Source organism: Micropterus salmoides, unplaced genomic scaffold (genome assembly GCF_014851395.1).
Source record: "Micropterus salmoides isolate LMB-PRFRI ecotype aquatic unplaced genomic scaffold, ASM1485139v1 Ms_hic_scaffold_15, whole genome shotgun sequence".
In the NCBI taxonomy this organism is placed as follows: domain Eukaryota; kingdom Metazoa; phylum Chordata; class Actinopteri; order Centrarchiformes; family Centrarchidae; genus Micropterus; species Micropterus salmoides.
Genome location: NW_024040596.1, coordinates 20,018,170 through 20,044,743, shown reverse-complemented (window position 1 = coordinate 20,044,743; position 26,574 = coordinate 20,018,170). Strand labels below are relative to the sequence as shown.

Here is a 26,574-nt window from a genome sequence, read left to right as displayed (position 1 = left end):
AAATGGTGCTGTGTTGATATTCCAGTAGCCTTTATCAGAGCATTTTCAAGTCCTGAAATGAACCTTCGCGCTTTGGAGATTCATCTCAGATTCAAAACAATCGACACGCTCACTATAAAGCCACCATGGGCTACCATAAATAGCCTACACGATGAGTCCCCAAAAATATGGTTTGAGAATCACCCCGTGAACCAGTAGGCTAGCCTAATAACGTGAACAACGCAATCAGAGGGTGGCTGCGTGTTCAAGTAGGCCTATAGATCTATTGATTGTGCACGTCCTGGCGAGTGCGTGCTTGTGAGTGTTCAGGCAAGTTTCCGTGCGAGTGTGTGCGTGTGTGTTTGTGACTGTGTGAGTTGCAGTAAGCGATCCATAACGATCTGCAGGTGGATTGTGCTGATTAGTACCGGCTGCTGTGGACTGAGCTGCGTGCAAAGAGCTTCCTGCAATCTGAGCCTGCCGACTTACAGCGCGTGTCTCTTTCTCTGCCTCTCTGTCTTTCTGTGTGTGTGTGTGTGTGTGTGTGTGTGTGTGTGTGTGTGAATTCAACATCGTGGTCGCTTGTGTGTGCAATCAGCCCTTTAAAAATAAGCTGTGTGTGTGTTATTCCGTATGTGTGTCTCTGTTTAGAGGACAGCCTGTGTATATTTAGTTGAATATGTGATGAAGGGTGTGCGCGCGTGTGTGCGCATATGAACTTGCCATGAACACTGTGTGTGTTTGTCAGGCCACCGCTTCAGTGTCTGATTGCAATACCAGATGGTTGGATCATTGTGACCTCCCAGTGTGTGGCTCCCTCTACATTGGGGTACACACGTGTGTCTGTGCATGTTCACACTGTTTTGGTTTATAAGACACCCACCTATGCAGGAATACCTGAGAACACATACAATGACAGGATGGGATCACAGATTTAAGCACATTTTTCGTCACCATTTTCCAACATGGGTGTTTTCAAAGGCACATGCTGTTCTCGGGCTGGCTTTTCAAACCGCAAAGTTCGCACACAGTCGTAAAAGTGCAGCCATAAAAGGTCTGCAGACCTGTTTTCGTGTCTCCCTCAGACTCCCAGCCTGGGTGTTTTTCTGTATCTACAACTGTGTGTTTTTGTGTTGAGCGTCAGAAGCTTAGTTTGCCCTGCGGTTCCTCAGAGCAATATTCATCCTAATCCAGTTTTCCAGTGAGTGATGGAGAGAGCCGTTTGCCTTCTACGCCCTCTGAGTCAGAACAGGAGCAGGAGGCAGAGAGGGAGCTAACCCGGTGTCGTGTGCTGTGACTTTGCGTGTCTTTCCAACACCCATCTAATCTTTCAGCAGGATTTTTTGTTTTATGTAACATCAGCCCGATGTGTTTAACTACTTTAGACCTCAGTATTATAGGAGTTTGCATTTATAAAGTATCTTCCTGGTGACTTTATATTAAATTGTGGCTTACAACCGAGCAGCTTCTCTGACTGTTTGGAGACAGATTTGGGATCAGAGTGCATCTAAAAGCCTCCATGCTGACAGTTCTGAAAGGGGAACATCAAATCTCTTTAGTGCCCAGTATTTACACTAACAATACAAACAGTGAGGGCTTTGGTAGTGGGTAGGGTTGCCAGGTTGGATCCTACCTGCAAAAATCTGGGCAGGGGAAGTGACATATGGTGAAACAATGTGGCTAAATGTGTAGAGCATGATGCTCACATTGCCAAGGCTAAGGATGGGGGTATACTTCCAGGGGAAATACAGACAAAAGGACATGTTAGCGGAACACAGTGCTGTTTCGACTGCACAGAGCGCAGGTATGCTGGTCGATGAGCGCAGTCCTTCTCATGCCAACTGCTAGTGTGACCACATAAAAATATGAAAATTTGTGGCGTGCCTTCTCTCTGTTCATGCTAGTAGTTTACTTCTCATCTTGAGGTCATAATGCATAGTTCGGAGTCTCAGCTTGCTCAGTTTGTGGGACCTAAAGGCGTCTGAGCCCACTCGATGGTGATCTAAATTGAAGAAGAATATGAAATTTTTTTGACTGTGTTTCTGTTTCAGGCAAGTTCTTTTTTTTTTTTTTTTTAACTAAGTAGTCTACATTATATATTACTTTTGGGGTGGGGCGGCTCATGTCAGAAACGTTCATAGAAAGCCCATTGAATGTCATGTGTTACACTTTCCCTATTGTCAGCCCCTCACAAGCTACTTTAATCACAGACTATGTCCACTCTAGCCAGTGTAAATGTATCTTCTTTGCTCCATTTTGGCCCTTTATCCTTACTTTTGGCAAAACCAGGGCTCTATGGCAGTAAAATTAAGAGGATTACTTTCTGTTGCCTCTAAATCATAACACAGTAACTAATTTAAAATGTCAAACCAGCCAATAACACAACACAGCTGTTGTCATCAACCTGCATTTATGACATTTTTTTATCAGACGGCTACTGATTTGATTGACGTCTTGGTGAAGCAGCATAGAAGTTGACACTGGCACGTGTTTGATTGGCCACAGCAGGTCCTTGCCAGATGATGTCCCTGATGATGGGCAAAATTTCAGCTAGGTTTAACCTTTTTTTTGACAGGTTGTTTTTGTTTGTTTGTGTTATTTTATTTTGATGGAGCCCTCTGCATTGGCAGATAGACCAGCCTTACTCAAAGTGAATATTTGTTTTTTTAGGCAGGGTGTAAGTCTGTCTGAACACAGCCTTTCTGTTACAAGTTACAACAACTGACTATTTTATACTCTTTCAGTTAATACAATAATACAATACAAAGAAGAAGAAACAAAAGTATGTGAATAAGAACAGCTGAACAGTGAAATTGGTTTTATTAAAACAAAGCTGATCATAAAGAGCAATGGGAGAGAACTGAACAGAGCTTAGCTGAGACTCTGCAGAGTAATCAGGCTGTTAGTTTGTCAAACAAAAGAGAAGGAAGAAGAGATTTAACCAATTTCTTGTTAATTGGGCATTTTAGTGTGGATGGAATCTCCTATCCTTTTCACCTGTAAACTGTGTTTTCAGATTTAGCCAGCTTAGTGTGGACATAGCCTCAGTTACCTGGTGGTTTAGTGGCTGTGGTCGTTGTGGGCAACTCCCAGTTACGAGAGGAGAGGTGGGGCTGATAAGAGTAAACATTCCCGGCGATTCACCCTGTGTTTATTTAAGTGTGCAGAAAGGCTTTTTAAATCACTTGTCACGGAGACTCAGATGTAGTTTCCTTGGAGTCTTTGTCCAGAGAGAGAGAGCGAGGAGGAGGAGGAGGAGGAGAAGTTTTTGGTTTTTTGCCTTGCATAAGTACGTCCACCCTTCTTCCCTTTTGTCTCATCTCACAGACCCTCTTCCTCTTCTCTCTGCTCACTTCCTTTGTGCCTGTGTTAAAAAGGCCGGCAAGCCACTTGTCTCCAAACTTTAGCCTGTTTGCCCTTCAAGATGATGTTTTTTAATGTGTCCATATGTGAGTTCCTTGTGAGCTTTGTGTTTGTTTAGCTCCTACTTTCAACAGCTGTGGCAAATGCAGCCAGAACTTCCATTTCCATGTCCTCCTCTCTCTTTTCCTTCCTACTGTCTGCTGGCTTTTCCCTCTCTCTCTCCCCCACACACATGCAGGCACATGATGCACACACACCTCAGGCTTGATATTCATAGCCTCCTCCTCCTCCTTCACTTGACATGGGAGCCTTAACAGATGTGCTGCAGCCTTGAGCTGCCTCCCCCCCTTCCCTCCCCTCTCTAGTGCCTCATGCTTCACAGATTTACCTTATCTGTTGGTTTGAAAAAAACAAACAAACTGACAGTTAATTTGTCCTCATAATCTAAATTTTATACACAAAATATGACCAATAACGCACCACTGGTTGTACCAGCCTAAGATGTACACCCACTTGGTTACAATATACATTTTGGCTGTCCTCCATCACCTGCACTCAATTTATATTTATACTGCAAAACAAATCTTATATGGGAATATTATGCGTCTCTCTCTCAACAGAGCCTAAACTTTAGATTAGGCCTGATTTGAATGCTTTCCCCTTATTTTGGAAAAAGTTTTAAATGTGTTTCATCATTGATATTAAAATTATTTACCTTATACCTTATTTTTGCTGTTAAACCTATTTCTGTTTTGAAGTTCCAGCGGAGCTTGTGTGTGCGCGTGTGTCGTTGCGTGTATATGTGTGTGCGTGCGTGCGCGCGCAGCCAGTGCCGTGCGCTGGAGGCTTATGGTAATTGCGGTCTCCCGACTGGCCTTCTGGGTAGAGTCTGCGCGAGTGGGAGTGGAGCGAGTGGCTCGGTCTCGGCAGCGTTCATCCATTCTGTGCGGCACTCCCCGTACAGCTCCGTGCGTCCTCGGTGCGAACCGGGGTGTTCTCTACGCTTCTCGAAGAAAACGCGGGACGAAAAGCAACACGGAATAACCTTCAGTAAACCTTCCGAGACACGGATTCCGGTGTCGGAGAGGACATGGAGTGACTGAGAGCGGTAGAAGGGGCTTTTTCCGAGGACGGCGTGCTCCGCTGAAACCCAACATGGCGCTGCTGAGAGGTACGGCCGAGCTGAATTAATTTCTCCGCGAGTCCGCCGACCTCGCCACCTGTATCCTGTGGGGGCCCGGGTCGCACGGCGCCTCGCCGACTTAAAGATCTTTTATGTGGATTTCTCTATATCCTGACATCTGTATTTCCACCGCGCAGGACCTTTTTGTTGCTTTCTGGTAACCCAAGTGACATTTGCAGCAGCAAAAAAAGTCCGTTTGAAATAAAGGGTAGCCTAATGGATGAGAGTTGCCTGTAGACAATAGAACATGGACCGTAAGCTTTATATGTAAGTTGTTACTTGTTTTGATTCCTGACAAGTGGATAACCTGTTAGACACTTTTAGTTCTTTCTTTTCTTCAGTCGGGATTGTCTGTCTCCAGCAGACAGGACCGTAACCGGGCTACGTATACGCACGGATCGCTGTACCTTCTAGTTAACTTGGAAAAACAGGAAAAAGGCGTTGGGGCGCACGGACGGCGGCTGGAACTAGCACCAATCAACCAGGTGAGGCAATCTGTGACAAATCAAAATGTATTTTCTTTGCATGTATCTTTGGCGATGCAAAAAGCGTACACTGCCCTGTGTTTTCCTTTTTAAATAGTAACGTTACCACAGCAGCCAAGATGCTTTAAAATGATGCAGTGTTTTCATATAGTATGTATTAAATCAAAGACTGTCTTTCTGTATGGTTGAGTGTAGACGCGATAGTCCGGTGTTGTGCGCAGAGACGGGAGAGGATCGGCCACTTCTAAGAATAGCGCATAGGGTGGTCTTTGTGCGTTTCGGCGGGGCAGTGGCATGTGGTTGATAAATAACACACGCGCGCACTCACATAATGATCCGACCGTGAGCTTGGCCTTTTTACAACTGTCCTGTCAACCGGGACGGAGGTGAGAAGGACGTCCTAGAGATTAGTGGACTTGTAAGTGGCGCCATCCTCGATGGTGAATATTTCGGCTTTTCGTACTCTTGAGTGACGAAGTGTGATAGTGCCTTTGGGGCGAGGGTGGGAGTGTGTATGTGATCGTGTGCGTGCGCGCACACGGAGCTTCTGCGCTAAACAAGGTTACGGAATTCAGCCTCGCCCTGCCAAAGGGAAGCGAGCGGTGCTGCTCCGTTTATACACGGTTCAGTTCAGTTGGAGGGCATCCCCGCGGTGTGTGTGTGTGTGTGTGTGTTGGTGTGTCAGCTGAGTGTGTGTTCGTGGGGGAGGTGTGTGCGTGCGGGGGGCTTTGTTTGGACAGAGTGGACGTTGATCAGTCGTCTCATCAGTCCCATAGGTGTGGGGGGGGAATGCACCGCTCACCTTCCTGTCTAGTTGATGGAAACCGCTTTGGCATCGTGCCACCTCACACACATACACACGCTCTCTCTTCGTGTCTTGCAGGTGCTCTCCGATATGACTTTGCGCCACAGTATGCGGTCTTCCACTCTCGTTCTTGCACGCAGGCTTGCTGTGCCACTAGTCTTTGCTTTGGGGGGGGGGGGGGGGGGGTATATCCTTTGCGCACGGAGGATCTATGTAGCACCAGTTAGGGCCCCTCTCCCCTGCAGCTCCGGTACGCACTGTTTGAGGGAGAAAGTGCCACTTATTACTGTCACTATGATTTCTTCATTGCTTGAATAACTTGGGGAGCTTTTGACGAATTTAAAACCACTGCGATTCACCTTTAATCCAATCCAGGAATACGCTACTCCACCATTATCAACTTTAAAAGATTTATTTTTACTTTTTCTATAGCCTAGTCCTCTTCCCCCTGCACCATTGTGGGCGGTTGCGATCAGTGTGAACCACTTATAAAGTTGCTATTTAATTGAAATAAATGCTGCAAGGCTTGTTGGATATGTTCCAAACGGAATGGTCTTTCCTAACAATTATTTAAAGCTCCTGCTCACTAGGTAACCTGCATTTCAGACCAGTAAAACAGCATTTAAACGAGGCATCTGTCTTTAAATGACTTTGTCTGGACCGCACTCTCCATCGCAGGAAAACTGCTCATATCGGGGTAGTTTCCTCCCGTGTCGCCGTGCCTGCTGCATGTTCTGGAGCCACACAGGCACTAATTAGGGGATGCTCTCTTAGGACGATCGATGTGCCTCATATTGGCTGGCTCCAGCTCATTGACGAGCTTAGTGAGGGAAGCAGCTACTAAAAGACCACTTCAGCCCCGGCAGCCAATCCGCGCATCATACAGTAGAGAATAGCTCATAACGCAAGCGTCTGCTCTGACGCTCGAGCAGGTTGGGGGAGCAGGACCTCGTGTTAGGACATTTCGAGGGAACAGGGCAAGGGATTAACTGGTGGGGGTGGAGGCTACTTCAGGGGATTTGATGCAGAATAAAAGCTTTAATTGTTTTAAAATTAAAGCTCTGTCTCCATTGGTTTGGAAAGGTAAAGGAAACATTTGATTTTGTAATTTTGAAAGTATGAAAACAAAACTAGTGGAGATCTGGATATTTGGAAGCCATACTTAAAAACAGTCACATTTGAGGATTAGGAGCAGTGATCCTTAAGACCATGTGGCTAATTATTTACCAAATGCTGTTATGCTGTGATAAAGCATTGCTCCACTTTTTGTTTTGGTGGAAATAATAATAACAATATATTACAACTGTGTAAATTTTCTGAAGTGTATTAAAGCATGACTTTTAGGTTTGGGTCGGCCTGTTTGTGCCACAGTTTTTTTTTTTTATCTGATTGGAATTTTTGCTTGCGGTAGTGAATCTCTAATAAAAGTGGAGGTCTATCATTGAGCTTTTATAATCACAATAGTCTGGTTGTCATGCCTTCAAATCCCCCCTCGTCTGTTCTCAGCCTCTTTCTCAATAACCCACAAACTTTGTAGCAAAGCCTTTTCACACTCTGCTTTTTAAACTGCTATGTTTGATCTTTTGGTAATAGAGCCTGTTCCCCAAGTGGTGCGTGTTGTGGAAGCATAAAACAAATGCTTCACATTTTGTGTGGGCCGAGTTTATTTATAGTTTACCCCGTCGGACTGTTTTGCGCATCATTTTTCCACTGTGCGCCGTGATGTCAGTGATCTGTTTTCCAGGTGTTGAAACACAGAGGGGGAGGGCTGCTTAGATGCTGCTGCATAGATTGACACACAGATTTTTTTCTCTCTGTCTCTTCTCTTTTCATTCGAGATGACTTTGCACTTCTTCCAGGGTTTTATTGCAGGCCCATTAGATGTCAAAGTGGAGTTCAAGGGTGGTCCCGAAACAAAAATAGGGTTTTCATTTGGGCCTTATTTCATTTATCTGAGGTTATCTAATTACAAATATGCAGACATTGCTTTACTATTCAGACGTTTCACTTTAACTTCTGTCAGCTTTGTTTCTCCAGTCATACCAGTCAATCCAAAACAACAATACTGTGGGTGTTCTCACTCAGGTGGGGGCCTAATGTCTGAATGTGTTTTTTTTTAACATCAAAAACCACAATTTAACAGCACTCTGTGGTGAAATTCAGTTGAGAGTTTACGGATGGTGCACCCAAAGCACCAGTCCCGTGCCTGCTGGGGCATGTTGTCATGTTGAGTGATGTGTGACAGTGGATGTGTCAGCGTGGTGCTCTCTGGGATCTACTGCCTGTATAGGGACAGCCACACCACCTCAATCGTAAAGCCATTAATCTGCTGTTTGTCCGCTTTTCTAATTTGGAATCAATAGGGACCCCGCGGGGAATATTATGCACAGATGGAGAGGACGTCAATAAAATCACGGGACCACTTTTGGATATCAAACCTATTGTAATGTGTTGGACAATAGGCAGGGAACGGGGTAGAATTAGTCAAAAGAAATGCCCGTGTTCTTTTCTATGTCGGAGACACGAGGTCTGTCTTATTGTTGTCGCGCTTGTTTTTTTCCCCTCACTTAAGCCTGGATATAAAACAGTCTCGTCGCTGCCGGCGCAGCGCTCGCTGCTGAGGCGAGGTGCGTGTGAACAAAAGAGGAGGCACGGCAGAGAGCCGAGAAGAGATCGGTTTTCCAGGCGTTGCGCAGCTCCCGGAGGAGACGTCACGGTTTGATTGAAGCTATGCTCCGTGCTGGCCTCCCGGGACCTCGCGATGAAACGGGAGAGCCGCCCCTCCCCTTCTCTCTCTGTCTCTCTCTCTCCCAGCACTCCACAAAGCTTTTAGTTTCGATGAGGTCTGGAGCGCACGGATCACTTCCCCGCAGAGATGTGTCGGCCTTCAGTACTGTTTCACCGACACACCGGGTTGAATCTCTACTCTACCAACTGTCTGCCATATTATAATTCATATTTTCTGCAGCCAAACTCTTAGGTGTTAGTGTATATATATATATATATATATATATATAAATAAACATTTGGACCCTGATGGTTTGACGTGATGTGAATAGAGGGACTGTGGCCTTTATCTAAATCTCCCTATGATTGTATTTGGGTTACTGACCTCTCTGTGGCCTATCGAAAGATTGATTTAGCTGCAGAGTAATGATGACACACCACACCTCACCTCCCTCCTCTTAAGTCTCTGCAAGCTCAGTCTTGATCAGGCCTCCTCGTTTGTTTTAAAGATGTTGGTGCCTCGGGGAGCTATCTCTCTGACGAAATCCCACAGACACTTGGCAGCGCAGCAGGGTGATGGCGATAGGAGTTTATTACACCAACTGTCTTCAAAGCAGGAATGTGTTATCTGCTTTCTGGATGGCACAACGCTGAGTTCATGATGGCTATAAAGCTTTTGACCTGGAGTTGGGAGTCAGCGCCAGACTCCATACCACCAAATAGACACTAAAGTTCGTTTTAGGCCTGGCCAGTGTAATTTCCTCGTAGCTTTCACCATGTGTGACCTTTTTAAAAAGCTAGAAATTTAGGCTATGTCAGTGGTGTGAAGGCTTGGTTTCCCCCAAACTGACCTGTTTAAACTGACATTCATTTAGCCTAATTTACGTCTTTACACACCACCAATAATTACGCCTAAGCCTCCTCTTTAAACAGACTATTCATTATATATGGGGGGAATGAGTTCTTTAGCTTCATGTGCTTTCATTAGGATCATCCAGCACATGAAAGTAGGCTAACGCCAGCATTTCAAAGGAAAGTCAAGAAAGCTCCGGTAAACGCCGTCCGACTCATGCATGCGCATCCCTATTACAATCGGGTCCTTTGGTGGCATAAAGGGCCATTTAGTCCCTATTTGGCCCGGGATGAATAGAGTCAGTTCAGCAGCCGCCTCCCTGGCCCTAGTGGCAGCACGGGGTGGGGGGGGCTCAATGTCGCCGTTGTTGTCCGTTGTTGTCGCCCGTGCTGTAGAGGGGGGAACTGAACCGTGCACCGACTTGCATGCTGCTGTGCAGCGGCCCGGGAGGACGCAGGGGCCCCTTGTTTACAGCTCGGTCGCTAATAATGTGACAGCTGAAGAGACGCCGCTGGCTCCTTCCAGCTCTGCGCTCCACCAGCAGCGCGCTCTCTGTGTGTCTCTCTACAGCATTTATCTCTTCTGTCCCCCCCTCGCTCTCTTCAATGTACAGTTGTGTTATATCAGAAACTACACTGACAGTGTGTCAACTTTCCTAGAATGCACTCTTGAGTCTTCACCTCATCTTGGGATGATCAATTGGACCATTTGGCACACTCAGCCTGGTGATCAATAACAATTAAAATTGGCCACGCATTCTCTCTTTATGATGCCGGGTGTTGATGAGTGTGGCCCTGAGACTGTGTGGTTAGTACTCAGGCTGTAGTTTTGGTCCGCGCTGTTTAAGTATTCTGAGATTTGTTCTTGCTGATTTCTATTTTGTTCAACGGCAGTGTGCACAGAATTCCTTTGGCTTTGGACACGCACACACACTGGCAGTGGTGTGTACGTGTGCGCGCGTTTAATCCGTGTTTATGCCCACCCCACCCCCGTCGCTGCGGAGATTATCCTGCGTCATACTGCATTTTTTTTTTTTTTTTTTTTTTTTTAGAGCTGATCGGAGCTCTGCGCTTCAGAGAGCCTGGCAAAGCTCCAGGGACAAAGAGCGAGTGGCTGCCTACCCTTCCGTTATTCAGCAAAGACCCACATTCCCAGTTTCCTGTTACCGAACAGACGAACCTGAAAACAATCCGATCATAAACACAGGAGGGGATTGTGAATGATGCCAGGGGTCCGTTAAATGTGGATCCGCGCTTCCAGTCAGTTATTTATCAACTTATGAAGGAAGAGGAAGCTGCTAGCGGTGATGCAACCACCTTCCCAACTCCACCGTTCGCCCTCAGTCTCCTCCATACAATAGGCCTATTACCGGTGGTGCACCCGGTAAGCAAAAAACCACTGTGCTGCACGGGGAGTAGAGAGGCCTCAGCCCTGAAGGAAATGAGGAACGGTGTCGGTGCGCGGGTCACTGAGAGTTCAAGTCATTGTCGTCAGAGCAGCAAACAAGGGGGAAGAGGGAGAGGCGAGTTGGTTTTCTCTCCCTCTTTCCCCTCTTTATCATTCTGTGTGCTCCTCCTTTTTCCAAAAAGCGCACAATACCGAAATGCATAGCTATACGAGGTTCCGCTAAAAACACCCGGTGGTTTTCTGTTTAATGGTGCGAGTCGGGGCTCCGCTCCAGCGGTCTGGTTCATAAACGCAGCTCCGACCGCTGCGCTCCCCCTTCCCCCTGCCTGCCTGCTGCTGCCGCCGACCAGTGTGATGGATTGGACGGCCGTCGGGAGTTGTTTGTTGCGCAAACTATTCTTAGCAGCGGGGATGAACGTCAACACACTGCCTTTTCCTCCTTTCCTCTCTCTCCCACTCTCTCCTTCCACTTATAATGTGGCATTTTGGCAGGATTTCTTCATGGAATATTCTCAAAGCATCCAGTTTGTAGGCCACTAATGCTCCCTTTTATGTTCAGACCTCACTGAAATTATAAACATGGGATTTGAAATATATAGGCTTAAAACGCCACCTTTCATATACTTAAGTGTGCCTCCTTGGTCTGAATGTTAAATGAACAGTATTTCCAAAGCATCTAAAATGTGTCTGTTCAAGCATAACAAGCAATATTGGCATTATTGTGCTCCCTTGCGTTTTTGGCTTAATTTTAAGCTGGGTGCATGCAGTGTACTGGATACTGACCATGAGGCTCGGTGCGGTCTCTCATCTTTGCTGGGTGACTATCCATTTCATGGAAATGACAGACGCCATGCAAACTACTCTGTTATCAGCACAGTGTGGCCACGTTGTGAAGTAATAACAGGCCTTATGACACAAGACTGTGTTTTTGTTGTGCTGACCTATACAAGAACAGATCGTTTCCTCTCTGTTGTTTCGCAGGTGTTTTTTTTCTTCTTCTGGGAAAGCAACATACATGCAGGTTATGTTTGTACCAAGGAGAGTTATCTCACTAAACTGGCAGTAAAGGTTGCATTTAGGTTGAAGGGGATATCCATAAAGGCAGCATGTCATTGAATATCTGCATTTGTTTAATAGGCTTATTTTTTCGTTATCATGTTTGGTCTCATTAGTGGAGACTTTTCAGTGCAAGAGGACCCACGTGTGTTTGTGTGTGAGAGAGACAGAGAGAGAGGGGTGCATGTGTCACTCCAGGAAATGCAGGAAACGGGAATGATGTGATTTCTCAACGATGTCTGTGTAATTTGCAGAAACGCATGTGTCTGTGCGCACATTCATAGCTTCACTAACACTTACGCAGGCACACCGTTTTAGATCCGTCATATGCGGATGTTGTTGAAGCAGGACCTGCCCCGGGGAGCTGGGGCAGGGGGGCTGTGGGGGAGGGGAGCGCTGGGCGGGGAGGAGCTGTGCCGAGGGGCCCACAACAGGCTGATTAATGGGCCTCAGGTCATGGCAATAAAAGTGGCGTGGCAGCGAGACTCAGAGGCGTTTCTCTGCGATGATCGAGGAGCCAAGTTTCTCTGCTGCTCTCAGCACTGCCAAGCATGGCTTCACTTTTACTATTTAAAGGCACTTCTCTCTCCCACTTCCCTCTCCTGGTCTCCTACCTCATGCACTGGCTCCACTAACAGGGGTGTCTGCCCTAACTAGTCATCAAGTCAAATATTCAAACTTAAGATTTCCTTTTAAATAAAATCTACCAAGTGGAATCAATAATTTCAACTTTTCTCATTGTTTCACCTGTTGGAGGATTTTGAAACAGCCCTTTGAAATTTGGCAGACCACTCTGTTAGTATTAAGATAACTCACCAAGGCTGTGTTCAGTGATATCAGTTTTGCCACTTGTAATATTATGAACATTATATTTGTGTTTTTCAGCTTCTTTCACACCTGTTTTTTTTGTGATTGTGATGTCCCTCACTTAGTAAGCAAGATATTGTTACAGTTCTTAAAACCTTAACTTTTGTTGTCACTAAAATGACACCATAACATAAATACAAATTTGAAACATTGCTGTAAATTTGAGCAGTTTAATTAAATTTGTGGTCGTTTCTTTGCTTTTAATGTACATTAGGTTTTGGAGTAAGGTCGTGTTCATTTTCTCACTTTGCTGTATATCAGTATAGGTCAGCATGGTTCATATTTGACAAAAATTGTATTTAGTCCTGGCAAGAGCTATATCTTCCAGCCCCATCAGCAGAGCCCAGCTGATAAAAGCACAGATTTAATGTTAAAGACGAGTTATTAAATGTGTCATCTTCTTAAATGTTGCACTAATGAATAATTGATAACAATGTACTTGTAACTTATTTCATATCTCCTTAACATAAAATAACAGCTCTGTTATGCTCCATTGCTTAAAAGAAATTAAAATGTAAACAAATCATTTGTAGATTAAAGCGCATTTCACACACAAAGGGATCTTGGTGTTTTTTAATTAAAAATAAAATCAACTTTAAAGAAACGGCCTTTTCACTTCCATGGTCATGTTCTTCTTTATCTTTATACCTGTCTCCTATGTTATGCGTTCTCAAACTGAATCTATAGTTTATTTTAAATTTTGCACAGTTGTGTCTTTTTCTCTTCCATACTATACTTTAGCGTGTTTTCGCTGGTGTGAGTGTTTGTTGATCTGTGGCTCTGTGTTGGCGGGCGGTAAATGGTCTCCCACCGAAGTGGTCTCTGATGTATAATCTTCCCTCGCTTCGCTGGCTGAGGCAGCTGAGAGAGCAGGTCAAAGAGGGCACAGAAAAACCAGTGTGTGGGGAACGTGACTGAATAGATGCAGCCCCACAATGCTCGTCTAGCCCGCAGGGTGGGCAGGATGGGGGTCAGGGGAGGGGGATAGGAATGGGGGAGGGGTGGGGGGGTGCTGAGGGGCGTTGACGGATGGGAGGGGAGGGAAGGGGAGCTCACAGCACTTTCATCTCCACTGACTACTTCGGTGGAGGTGTGTGTGTGTGTGTGTGTGTGTGTGTGTGTGTGTGTGTGTGTGAGAAGAAGGGTGTGATAACTATAGCTAATGCTGCCATTATCTTTCTTTTCTTTGTACCTTCGCCCCACTCCCTGTCTTTCATTTTAATTAAACATCTTTGTTCCACATTTTACTACTATATAGCAAAAATATATCTGTTGATATAGTATTTTTTGCGTGGACCAGATATTTACGTATACTTATAAACTGACATTTTTGTCCTTTTAAAAAAATGTTTGGGCAGTGGGATTACAACTGAGCTGTGTTGTGTGTTTGTCTATATGTGTGCGTATGTGGCGGAGCCAAGACACTAACTGCTAACTGTTTGCTCATCTCCGCAGGGCAACATCTGTTCGTGATGTCGATGCTGAGACACAAACCAACCTGGAACTAAGACAAGGGAACCACATCACACAAAACATGGCAAGTCCCAGTACTCATCCTCAGTACTGTTTATACTCATTTGTCAGTTGAGTTACTAATATGTGGAAATAAACGTTTGCATGCACGCAACTATCCTAGTACGCTAAAATCTTTTTGTGCTTACTTTTTTTTTTATTGTTCATGCTTTCAATGTATGATTATCCAAATTGTCTGTCTTTTTTTCTTTCTATGTTGGTAGTCACATTTTCTTCTGTGGTATCCCCTTTTTGCTGCAGGTGGATGCAAGGTTGACGCCACTGGCAGCGATGGGGCTGGACCGAGGCACTCTAATGCATGAAGGTCTTCGTCTCCATGGTGGGGTTGTGTACCCAGGGATCAGAGCACTGTCAGCAGAGAAGAGCCGAGAGACAGCCACCCTTCCCCTCACTTATAATAGGGATGGTCTCCCAGAGCTCCTCTACAAGCCTGATGGCCCTTTGGACAGTCGTAAGCCCACTAATGGATATCTGGGCCTCTACAAGGGCACCCCTCCAGGTCTCCCCAAGCCTATGCTGGTTCCTGGAACTGGAAATGAAGGTCTAGGTTTGGAACGCCGAGTAGGACCTGGAGAAAAAGCTTCTGAACTGGGCTTGGCAGGTGCTGGTGGCAGCTACCTCCGCCTGCCGTGGCTCAACCCCTACCCCGAAGCAAGCATGTATCCCTTCATGGACACATCCAAGTATGCGGCTCTTAACATGTACAAAGCCTCCTTGCTCAGCCAACCCAACCCTTATCTTCCCCAGCACCTGGCCTACTCTTCTCTGTGTGCAGCCCAGGGAGGCAATGTTAACCCTGCAGCAGCCGCTTCTGCTGCTGAGAGGCTCTACTATATGCCCCCCTATCCTCCTTCTCCCATCTCTTCTCCCCTTGTAGCACCCCCTATGAGGATTCCTGCAGTCACAGTGGCCCCCACATCACTGGTACACTGCCAGGACAAGGGGCTTCCATTTGCACAGCAGCTTCACCAACCTTCCCCTCATCCTCAGCACCATCAGACTGCTATAGACAGGGACCGGTCCCCGAGCAGGAGCAGCAGACCAAGCAGACCTCCCTCAAGGAAGGGCTCTAGCAACAACAATAACAACAGTAGCACTAGTGGCACCAGTGGTGGGAATAATAATAGTCTGCCTACTGATTCTTCTCCTCATGCATCTTCTCGCCTACCCCAACCTCCCCCTCCTCCTGCTCTCATTGATAATTCACTGGATTTACAAAGGCCAGTCGTTAGGTTAGGACAACCACCCTCCTCTTCAATATCTGCCTCATCTACACAGTCCATTCCCCATCCATTCTCTGTGAGCAGCATGGCATCAGAGCAGCCCTCTCCTGCCCGGCCCAGCACACACAAATCTAGGCCAAGAGATGTGGCGCCTGAGCACAGAAGTGTAGGGGTGGAGAGGAGACCCAGTAGGTCACCCTCCAAACCCAATTTTGAGCGGCCAACTCACCCACCCCAAGCAACCAAAGACTCAGCAGAGAAGCCCTTGGATTTGTCTGGGAGAATACTGGAGTTTGGACTGCCTCCCAATGGATTCCAAGTTAAGATGGACACTATAGCACCAGGGGCACGTTATGGACTGCCCTCTAACCGAGAGCTCCTAAAGGAAAACGTGTCCCTCTCACCTTCCTCTCACTCTGTGGTCAGCAGCACTTCTTCAAAGGTCCCAGAGAGGCCAGAGATGATTAGCACTTTACACTCCTCCTGGGTTGTACCTAGCCCGTCTCCTTCCCATGCACAGCACACACCAGGCTTGCCCCCCTCTCCAAGGCCTAACACAGACCTGAGCCTTTCACAAGCCAAAGGCTCCTCACCCTCAGTTATCAAACACAAGGGTCTGGAGAGAGTACTCCCCCAGCAACGTAGCTCATCCTGTCCAAGGATAGGGGATCCCAACCATACTGTTTCCTCCTCTCAGCACTCCTCTCTGGTCAGCTCCAGGGCTCTTTCTCCCAAACCCAATGGTGAGTGGGTCAAACACAGCCCCAGCCAACCAGAACATCCAGCAGCCGTGGGCCACCACAGAGAAGGAACAGAGAAGTCCTCCCAGACCACTAAGAGAGGTGAAACGACTCCAGAGGTGTCATCATACAAGAGGCCCTGTTTAGAGAATGGTCACCCTCCTGGCCACCTTTACCTTCCTCAAAGCGACGCTTACCTGAACCACAGTTTGGCCTATGCCAATAGATACCTGCACTACCCCATCCCTGATGGCATGGCACTACACTCCCTGCCAATTGCAGGGAAAGGCCCAGTCTACCATCACCCAGTATTGCTGGGTAGCAACAGCCTTTACCCAACCCACTTGGCAGCAAAACACCCTTTACCCTACCACAACCTCCCAGGTGCTCCAGGAGGGGAATACCTCACTTATAACTCACAGGAGATGGCTCATCCCCTGATGCAGACTCGCTCAGACAACAAGCCGCCAGAAAGGGGAGATGCTACTTTGAAGCCCCGGGGACAGGAGAAATCTCGGGGAGCTGTCGAAGAATGTGGGGGCCACAGAGATCACAACATTGGAAGAGAGACGAGCGAAGGAAGCCAAATTAAGCCCAATAGGGAAGCAGGAGCACAAGGACAGGGTGGCAGTCAAAGCAAAACCCTCTCTTCCTCTGTAACATCCAGAGAAAATATTGTCTGCATTGACCTTGTACACTCTGACACAGATATTGAGTCTACCCCAACAGTCCACAAACAGCCCTCTGCTGAGATCAGCACCAAGGTTAACCAAAATGAATGTTGTCATAGTAAACAAAATCTGACAAAGACTGACTACGAGCCAAAACACCAACACCACCTTTCCCATCCCTATTCAGTCCACTCCAGACAGAGCCCCATCCTGAAACCCAATCACACTGATAGACAGCCAGAAACTCCCTTCGGGAAACCAAAGGTTGTTCGGGACACAGGCTGTCCTGGAGTGACATCTAGAACATCCACAGCTTCTCCAGGGCAGGTTGCCCTAGCAGAAGATAGCCCTGAAGAACAGAGTCCCAGCCCTGACCCTGGAGATCTCGACCAGAGCACCTTGCACTGTGCCCGCACATCTGGGGAGCGCAGCTCTGGTAAGGACAAACAGGGCAGAGACAGCCGAGCGCTTCACCTTACTCAGCACTGCACAGATGTAGTGAAGGAAGAGAAGGTGTGTGAGAGGGAGACTGAAAAGGAGGACAGTATTGTTGACCTTGGGGAGTCTCAAGGAGAAGGGGATGAGGAAGAAGAAGAAGAGGGTTGCCAGACTTCATCTAAAGGCTCTCGTAGATCCAGTCTGGCCAAGAGGATCGCTAACTCCTCAGGCTACGTTGGCGACCGCTTTAAATGTGTCACCACTGAGCTGTATGCTGACTCCAGCAAGCTGAGCCGTGAACAGAGAGCCCTGCAGGTAAGGCCATTAATGTGTGTGTGTGTGTGTGTGTGTGTGTGTGTGTGGGTGCGCGCGCCCGCATATGTATATACAGTACAGGATATATTGGGCTGAAGTTGGTGGTGGGCTGGAGAGAGGTCATTATGACAGATGTTTTTATATGTGCAGACATTTCAAACATACTTTCAGCTCTAACATCCACACAGGAATAAACCCCCAAGGGCCACTGTCTGACTGTATTCCTTTGCTGCAATATTCAGAACTGCCTGTAGAACGAACCCTGCATGAAATTGGCGTACTCCGCATTTACAACACAGTACAGAATAATAGAAGTGCTGTCATGCTACTGTCCTAGCCATAGGCTTGACCCTCCCGTAGTTTATCATTGTCTTAGTGAGCTGGTGCAAGGCCCTCTATCAGGGAGGGTAGTTCAAAGGTTAACCAGGGCTGCCATCTATGTTGATTAGTGAGCAGTCATTGTAAAGGTTATTTCTGTGCGTGCGTGTTTGTGTGTCCGTACGTGCTTGTCCTTGTGTGACTGCCTGGGGGCTAAAGCATGCGTTAGTGCTGACTGTGCTGTAGAGCCCATATACTGTAGTTTCATAGCATGACTGTGGCAACCTCACAGTTCACACTGCCTTTGGCTATGCTTAACCCCAAGGTTAGGGCCAGTGGAGGGCTTGCAGTGTGCTTAAAAACCAGCAGCTGCCCTCTTTGGGGTTTCTCTTATGCTTTCTGCATGCCCCCACCCGCCAGTCACTATCCTCCCCTAACCCTCCTCCCCCTGATGGCCTATGCTGCCCTGCCTGGTTGCTGCCCAAGTACATAATTCTCCTCACCCCCTTGGCTAGAAGACCCTCTTCTAACACACATCACACGATATCTGTAAATGCACAATTATAGCAAAGTCCCCTACACTTGGCCATCATCCCGTCATTCATTTCAGGCACTGAGCTATTCATTTTAGACTGTTATATCTGGTTCCTTATGCTCAATGTTCAGCATAGAAACACAAACAAACTCTATTCTGTGTTATCTACTGGCTCAGAGCGCAGATAGGTTAATAGGCCGCACGTGTCTGTATATGTTGTGAACGCCTAGAAAACTGTGGTTTTGTCTGTGTCATGCTTGTCAATGCACAGCTGCAACACAAAGCTATCAAACGCTCTATTTCTGGACATGTAAAAATTAGATGTGGAAGTCTCTTTGGGAAAAAGAAATGAGACCGCTAAAACTGAATTAGCGTTATCAATCATGCTTAGAATGAACATATTGTTTTGATTATCTTCAAATTTGTCATTCATGCAGTTCAGAAATTATTTGATAGTTTTGATGCAGTGTAAATTGACCTGTTGAGTCACTTTAATTTGATTGTGTTATTTTGTGGGATTGTGGCTGACTATTGTGTGTAAAGAAACATGTGGAGAACATAAATTCATTAAAAAAGATGAAATGATGGACAGATATATTGAGCCCCCCCATTCTAATTGCTTAGATGGAAGTCATATCACGAGAGGGGAGTAATATAAGTCAACCTGCAGCTAACTGGGAGGTCAGTTCTTTACATTTCTTATCACATCTGCCTCTGATGGGCTCTGTCTCCTTTGTACTCTGTACCGCTGCACACTCCTTTCCCCCCACTCCTTTCTTTCCTCCTTTTCATCTCCTCTCTCTGCCTCAGGGCTTAGATGTATATGTTTCCTAGCCATGTTTATGTTTCAGGAAGGGAGATGCCAGAACTTAAGCCCCAGAGCGCATGGACTCACAGTGGCTGCAGTAGTCTAATCTGTGTCTTGATGCCATGCTTGTGATTTATCTGTCTACCTTTTTGTCCTGTGTGTGTGTTTGTGTGTGTGGGTTAAATTTCTTTGCCATTTTCTTTGATTTTGAGACAGTGTGATTTCTGACGCAATTTTTGCTTCTGTAGCTGTTGAGGCCAGATTGAGGCTTAGAGAGGTGTGTGTGCGGCGTGGGCAGACGATGAGTGGTTTTCATGGGTTTTCTCTGCATCTGTGTGTGTGTGTGTGCACAGCGGGCAATGATGCGGTTCTCGGAGCTGGAGCTGAAGGAGAAGGAGGGCGGCAGTGTGTGTGTGTCTGCCTCGGCAGCGGCAGCAGGACGGGAGCTGGCAGACGGCCAGAGCAGAGAGCGAGCGCTGGAACACTGCCAACACACCACCAGGCAGGGAGAAAGGGAGGGTGAGTAACCCAGCACCACACACACTCATAATGCGCGCACAGACACACACATGCACCCACTCTGCAAATGAACACTCAGAAAAGGACACACACAAACAATAGGTGCGCGTGCACACTCATGCACTTGCAGCAAATGCTGAGGCAAGACCGGGTCACTCTTACAAAAAAAAGACACACACTTCCACACAGACTCAACACACACACATGCACTCTTACACAAGCTAGGCAGCGCAAGCGAACAAGCCAGTGAGAGAGACAGAAAGGGGGAGTTTTATTTTCAAGAAGTCTTTTGTGCTTATCTGCGCGGAGAGACGATCGAGAAGGGAGGGCAAGAGGAGAAGGAGGGGCAGAGATTGGCTGAGTGAGAGAGAGAGAGAGAGAGAGAGAGAGAGGGAAAGCGGGGGGAGACTTAGTGGGTTAAAGCGGATGGGAGAGCGCAACGGAAAGAGGAAGGGGGGTTAGTTACGTTGGCTGGGAGCCCAGCTGTGTGTTGGAGCGAGGCCGTGGCTGACGTGTGAGCCTAATTATGGCATGGAGAGAGACAGAGAAGGAGAGGGAGTCGGAGAGAGAGGAGGGGGGGGTCGAGTCACGCTCAGTGTGAGAAGGGCGTGGTGCGGTCATGCCGTGGGGGTTTGGGGGGGGTTGGGTCGCCTGTGCAGGATGTTTTCTTGCCTCTGCTCGCTGGAAGTGCGAGCAGTTGCACTGAACCCGTCAGCCCGCTGGCTCGGCTCACATCAGATTAAAAAGTCTTTACCCCATCAAAGTTTTACTGCCTGTCTTTAAAGCAGAATAAAAGCTGGCTGGTGTTTAACTGGCATTCTCCCTCTGTCAATCCCCTGCCCCGTCACACCCCCACCCCTTGTTTCCCTGCTCTCTTTCTGTCTGTCTGGTTGGTTTGCGGTCTGTCTGTCTGTCTGCATTCTCTTCCCGTGAGTCTGTCTCTTTCATCTTCTGTTGCTTTTTTTGCCTGTGCCCGCCCCCACCTCTCTTTTCCATCCGTCTGTTTCTGCTTTGCTCAGGTGTCCGGCCGGCATACGCAAACAACAGAGTTCCAGTTCTCCAGAGGTGTGGGGTCCAGAAGGAGCCTCTGTCCCCAGGGCATGGGGCCCAAGATGGGACCAGAGGTGCCAGTGAAGGGCTAAAGGATAGAGCCAGGAAGGTGATGAGGGAGTCTGAAGGAGATTATTGTGTGCCCCCAACTTTGAAACCGGCAAAGGGGTATACTGAGGAGAATGCCAGCCCTGGCTTTGGACCCACCAGGAAACGCCAGCTCTGCCCCAAGGCTGAACAGGACGACACGGACAGAGAGGAAGTAGACAGGCTGTCCCACCCAGAGAAAAGAGCCAAGCTTTCAGGTGAGAATTTCTAGAACCTGCCCTGTCATTCACATGCATCTTCCATTTCTTTAAACCACCCCCCCCTCTCTTCATCTGCTTTCCATGCATCTCTCTAATTCAGCCCATTTTTTTCCCTTCATCCTGTTTTATGCTGAGCCCTGTCTCATCCCTTGTTCCCTTGCTCTTTAAAAAAAGAAAATCTTTCTATTCCTTTTGTCGCTTCCTCCTTCCCAATCAATTCCACCTTAAACCCAGTCCATCCCAACCCCCCTTTTACCACTCTCTGTCCCATCTTTCGCTCTGTGTGGCAGCCAGCTCAGAGAAGTGTTTAATCCTGCCTTTGAGCGGAGCGCGAGAGAGAAGCGAGGAAGAGGGACAGCCATTCTCTCTCTTTTCTTTCAGCTCTGCCGTTCCTCCACTGCGCTTACCCACCCTCTTCAAAGCTGCTCTTTTCTTCTCGTTTCATCTCCTTTTCTTTTTTCCCCTCATCTGTTTGGGTTCCCTTTTTTTCTGGCATGCGGTATCACGTTTGCTCTCCCCGGCGCTGGCAGACGAGTCAAATACCCTCCTCCCCCCCCCTGTGAATTTCAGGGGGGGAGAACTCTCCCTGTGCTTCTTCAATCTTTATTGCTTTGTGTCTTCACCTTGATTCTTGACTTCTCTTCCCCTACTACTCCTCAATATGTCTATTTCACATCCAGCTCCCTGCCTCTTGCGTGTGTGTGTGTGTGTGTGTGTGTTAAATGTAAGTCTTAGAGGGGGTTTTATAAGCCATAAGAATGTAGTGATTAATGGCATTGTTTCTTTGTGCTCAGTTGTCTGTAGTTTGGTATGAATTTACATAAAATAGTTTCGTGCATTGCAGAAGGTGAGTGGTGTCTTTGAAAGGGTGAAAACCTTTTCATGTCCAGATGTCAACTCATTGGCACTTTGAAGTGTTCTGAACTGTTTTTATTTATTTTATTATTTAAGCTTGCCCACAATGCATTTCTGAGTTTTTCCATTGGGTTTTTGATAAGTAATGGGTAAGAATGTTCTTATCTAATCTTATAACTGAGGTGAAACTTGAATGTGACCAGAATATATATTTTTTTTTATATGCCATCAACCTGCCAGTGACTGCAGATGAAAATGAGCCGGTATGACTGAATTCGGCACATTTACATGATGGACCCATGTGCTCGTGTTAATTAATGTGCATTGTCCCTTCTTGAATAAAGTAAACAAACATACTTGTTAATTGTTATTTCAAGGCACCGTTCTAGGCAATATAGCTGTTTATATGATATGGCAAACAATAGTAATTATGTATTTCTGTTGTCTGCAGATGAGCGTGAGCAGGCCAGTGTTGATGATGAAGAGGATGATGACGAGGTGCGGAAGCTCAAGGTCTGCATCGAGTTGAAGGGACTGCGACTCAGCAAGCCCTCTGCCGGCACAGCTTCACCTGACGTTTCCCAAATCAAACAGGAGAGAGCGTGGCCCCAGCCCCGCTTGGTAGCCCCGGCCCAGAACCCAAGGGAACGCAAGATCAGGGCTAGTGAGCCGGAGGACAGAGCCGCAGTGCAGAGAGCCGAGATCAACAGGAAATGGGGCTGCGAGAAGCTACTTAATGGTAAGAATGAACCGCCAGCCGTGCAAACCGCAGCTGTATCTTTGAGTTCAGCTAGGGTAACGGAAATCTATCTTTGGCTCACGTTTCACTTTCTTGTTGAGCAGTCTGTGTTGGGGGGATTTCCCGTGAGCCTTCAGGGAGGGGGCAGGGGAAATGAGGTAGGGGATACTTCCTCCTGCCAGAGGAAAGGCTGGGGAATCAAACTGGACCTGGAGACTAAAAGCTACAATGCTTACCCCCCCTGTGGTTTTGTGCTTTTTGCTCAGCTGGTCTACAGCGGACTCTGTGAGAGCGATGAAAGTGCGAATGAGGGAAGTGGCTGGTGGAGATTTGCGTGGGCAGGTGTAGTGTGACTAATGTGTGATCAATGATTTTTCTCTTTCTTTTTTCCCCTTAAGACCGGTCACGGGGAAAGGGAGGGCGGGGAGTGTGGGTGGGGTGAGGGTTGGGGGTAACTTATTAAAACCAGGGCTTTCCCTTATTCATGTGCCCAAACCGAGGCGGAGGGAGGCACAGACGAAGGGAGAATAAAAGAGCAAGAGAGAGATTAAAGGAAGTGAAAAAAGCAGGGGAGATTTTGGTTTTATGTTTCCTGCAGGAACCACAGGCCTTGATTGGCCACTGATTATTATAAAAAAAAATTTCTCACCTTTTTTAGATAACATCGCCCTGGCAACAGCCGTGTTTTTACAATGAACGTGGTTATTCCGCTCTGTGTCAGTCAGGGCTGTGGTCTTTGTTATTTTTCTTAATTTTTTTCAGGATTCCACTAATCAGATAAAATATATTCATGTATGTTAAGAATCTCATATTGTAAAAGTTTTTTTTTTTTTTTTTCCCAGAAACAGACTTTACATAGAAAGTGCTTGCTTATTTAAGCATCGGTAAGCTATATCATTTCTCTTTCCTCCTCATTGGTTCTCAGCCTTGGACTAATTTAATGGACTGTTTATTCTAAAAGTTCTATTGTAACACAAATCAGACCTATATCACATTCTTGAGTAGTTAGAAATGCTTTCCAATGATCTTTAGGAGGAAATGTATTTCCATTAAGCTATTAAACAGCATTTTGACATTGTGGTTTCAAGGGCAGGTTTTTATTTTTCGTGTAAATATGTACTATAAGAGGCTGAAACCAGACAGTGCCACATTTGTTTAAGGAGATTACTCATAGCAGTGTCCTTGCTGCAGTGAATGAGTGCACACAAGTCACTACGGGGATGTTTATGTGAGCCTGTGTTGTACGTGCAAGTGGTGTTTGCGTGCCTGTTTTCATTTTATTTATTTATTTTTTCCTGTGCGAGCGAGCAAGCATGCTGCGCTCCCAGACAGCTCTGTGCACTCATTAATAAACCAACAGAGGGTGAGAGATGGCCTTGCAATACCTTCCAATCCTCCCTTTCCACTGAGGTCTCACACTATCAGCCGCTCACTCTGCCTCCCTCTTTCCTCTCCTCTTGCTCCAGGAGTAGCTACTTCTCCCCTTCCCCCCGGCCAACTGAAGGACAGAGTGCAACCACTGGGCCCCTTCTCAGGTGACCGTGGCCTCAAGGAGCCCAGGAGGGGCCCCCCCTCCCCAGCCCCAGAGCTGTCTGTGGGCGGAACCCCTCCCCTCAAACCCCGTCGCCATAGTGACACGGACAAACCCAAGGGCAAGCGGCCGTGCAAGACCAAACACACCAGTCAGCGGGAGCGAGAGCGGGAGAAAAGGAAAGAGGCCACACCTAACAGCCCAGGCCAGCGTTGTGTAGCTGATCTAGGAGCAGCTGAAGATGACAAGGTGAGTGCTGATATGGTGTCTGGGCATGATACGGGCGTCTGGATGTTTGTAGCAACGGCGTCTGTTTCAGTATGCCTGCCGGCGCCTCTGATTATGCAGCTGGGGGAGAGAGGGAGGGAGAGAGGAAGGAAGTATGTTTACAATGTTTAGAGGGCTGCTGGAGCTTTGACCTCTTTGTGCCCTTAGCGGCTCCCTGCGGAGCGCCTGCATGCATGTGTGTTTGTCTCTGGCCTTAATTGTCGAGCGTGTGTCATCGGTGCTGTTTTGTGTGTAGGTGCGTGCCAGGGATGTGAGTGTCTGTGTGTTTGTGAGCATTCCTGACATAACAACAAAACCCCAGAGCAATTATACATCGCACTTAGTGCCGAACACAAGGCTGCACACACTCTCTCTCTCACATAGTGAGGAATGTGGCGGCCGTGGTCGAGCGTATGAAGCGCCCGAGTTGAAAAGAGGGGGAAAAAAATAAGCATGGGGAAAAATTGAGGGGGGGGGAGGCTAGTTGTTTTCCGCCCACGCTGCTCTCCTCCCCTGCTCCTCCTCAGCCTGACAGCTGCTTCGACATGGAATTCCACTGAGAGGACACACACACACAGAGGCAGGCAACTCACTCTCTCGTGTGTTGCACTCTGAAGGCTCTGTTGGTTTAGCGGTTAAAGAAAAGTGGCGTGCCAACCTGCAGTGTTTGTGGCGTGAGCAGTTGGTGTGAAAGTCGTGTGAGTGTGTGGGTTTTTTTTCAGTGATGCATGGTGTGTATTCCATAGACAGTATCATATATGAACACAGATTTTGTCAATGAAAATCGGTGTATATTTTAAGCTATATGTAAGGGGTATACAAATTAGTTAGATTTGAAAATCATGTGAGGATAAGAACATTTTTTGAGGAGAATAAACATAGCTTTATTGAAAATATGATTATTCTTTTTAATGTATTTTGGCTGTATAGTAACCATTGACAGAATGTCATAAACTTATACCAGTTTTGTATTTTCCACTTCATTGTTTTGTCAAAAAAACAATTATATGTTCATGTGAGAGTATGCACAAATATGCACAATGCCATATCGTGTGTGTGTGCGCGCAGATGTCTGTGTGTATTCTCCATGTGCCCTTGACTGTCCGTGTGTGTCTCTATATATGAGAATGTGTGTCTCGTCTGCTGTGTAGCAGTGTGTAACACTCTCCCTCTCTCTAACTCTCTCTTCAGCTGAGTGAGCAGCGTGGCGCTCCGAGGAAGGGAGCCGCCTCTCCTAATCATTATCCCTGCTCTCCAGTCAAGCCCTGCTCCCCCGCCACACTCTGTCCGCCCTCCCTGCAGCCCCAGGTGAACGACCGAGCTGGCGGTGTCCCACCAGAGCCGGCAGGGGTGTACAGGACCCCCCCTGCCGAGCCCCCCGCGGTGCGTCCGATCCCGCCAGAGGCTCGTCGGCTGATCGTGAACAAGAACGCCGGAGAGACTCTGCTCCAGAGAGCGGCACGGTTGGGCTACGAGGTAATAGGCTTCGCTCAAAGTCATCCTCCCTCCTTATCGCTTTCCCTCTTCACATTTTACACTCTTATACTTCATCTCTTCCAAATCTTAGCACACTCTCTCTACTTAAATTGAGCTCATTTTCTTCCCCTACTTTGTTCCTGTCTGTGACTCGGGCAGACATAGCTCAATTCTTTTTTTTAAAATTGTCTTTCTCCATCTGATTCCTCTCTTGCATCTGTCCTATTCTTCCTCTTTCTAGCTCCCTCTTTTGCTTTTTGAATCATTTACTTCTATTTCACCCTTACTCATGCTTTGTTCTCGCCGTACTCCATCTTTTTTGCTCCTCTTGCCCGCTACTCGCTTTCTCTCTCAGGTTTCCGCTCTCTCCCTCCCCCCTCTTTCCTCTCAGCACTCTCTTTCTCTTCCTCTCTTTGTGACTCAGATTGTCGTTGGCACCCCTCCTCCTCCTCCCCTTCCCCGCGAGCGCACACAGTCCCCTCGCCTCCCCTCCTCTTGCCTCGCTCCGCTCTCACATCTCATT

The 26,574-nt window shown here is 47.2% G+C and overlaps 1 protein-coding gene across 6 annotated transcripts in view; it reads left to right on the top strand.

Moving 5' to 3' along the window:
* Positions 1-4,231: 4,231 nt before the first annotated feature.
* The window catches only part of bcor (BCL6 corepressor), a 31,279-nt gene continuing 8,936 nt past the window's right edge, over positions 4,232-26,574 (top strand). The window contains exons 1-10 of one of the 6 annotated variants that reach the window (XM_038720919.1): positions 4,232-4,513; positions 4,890-5,010; positions 14,181-14,262; positions 14,499-17,645; positions 19,123-19,179; positions 19,660-19,825; positions 20,845-21,180; positions 22,490-22,777; positions 24,244-24,557; positions 25,767-26,051. In XM_038720919.1, coding sequence (XP_038576847.1) covers positions 14,260-14,262; positions 14,499-17,645; positions 19,123-19,179; positions 19,660-19,825; positions 20,845-21,180; positions 22,490-22,777; positions 24,244-24,557; positions 25,767-26,051 — 4,596 coding nt within the window. In that variant the 5' untranslated portion in view covers positions 4,232-4,513; positions 4,890-5,010; positions 14,181-14,259. Of the gene's footprint in view, positions 5,011-14,180; positions 14,263-14,498; positions 17,646-19,122; positions 19,180-19,659; positions 19,826-20,844; positions 21,181-22,489; positions 22,778-24,243; positions 24,558-25,766; positions 26,052-26,574 lie in introns of all 6 variants that reach the window. The other 5 variants (XM_038720918.1, XM_038720917.1, XM_038720916.1 and 2 more) reach the window with 5 other exon arrangements.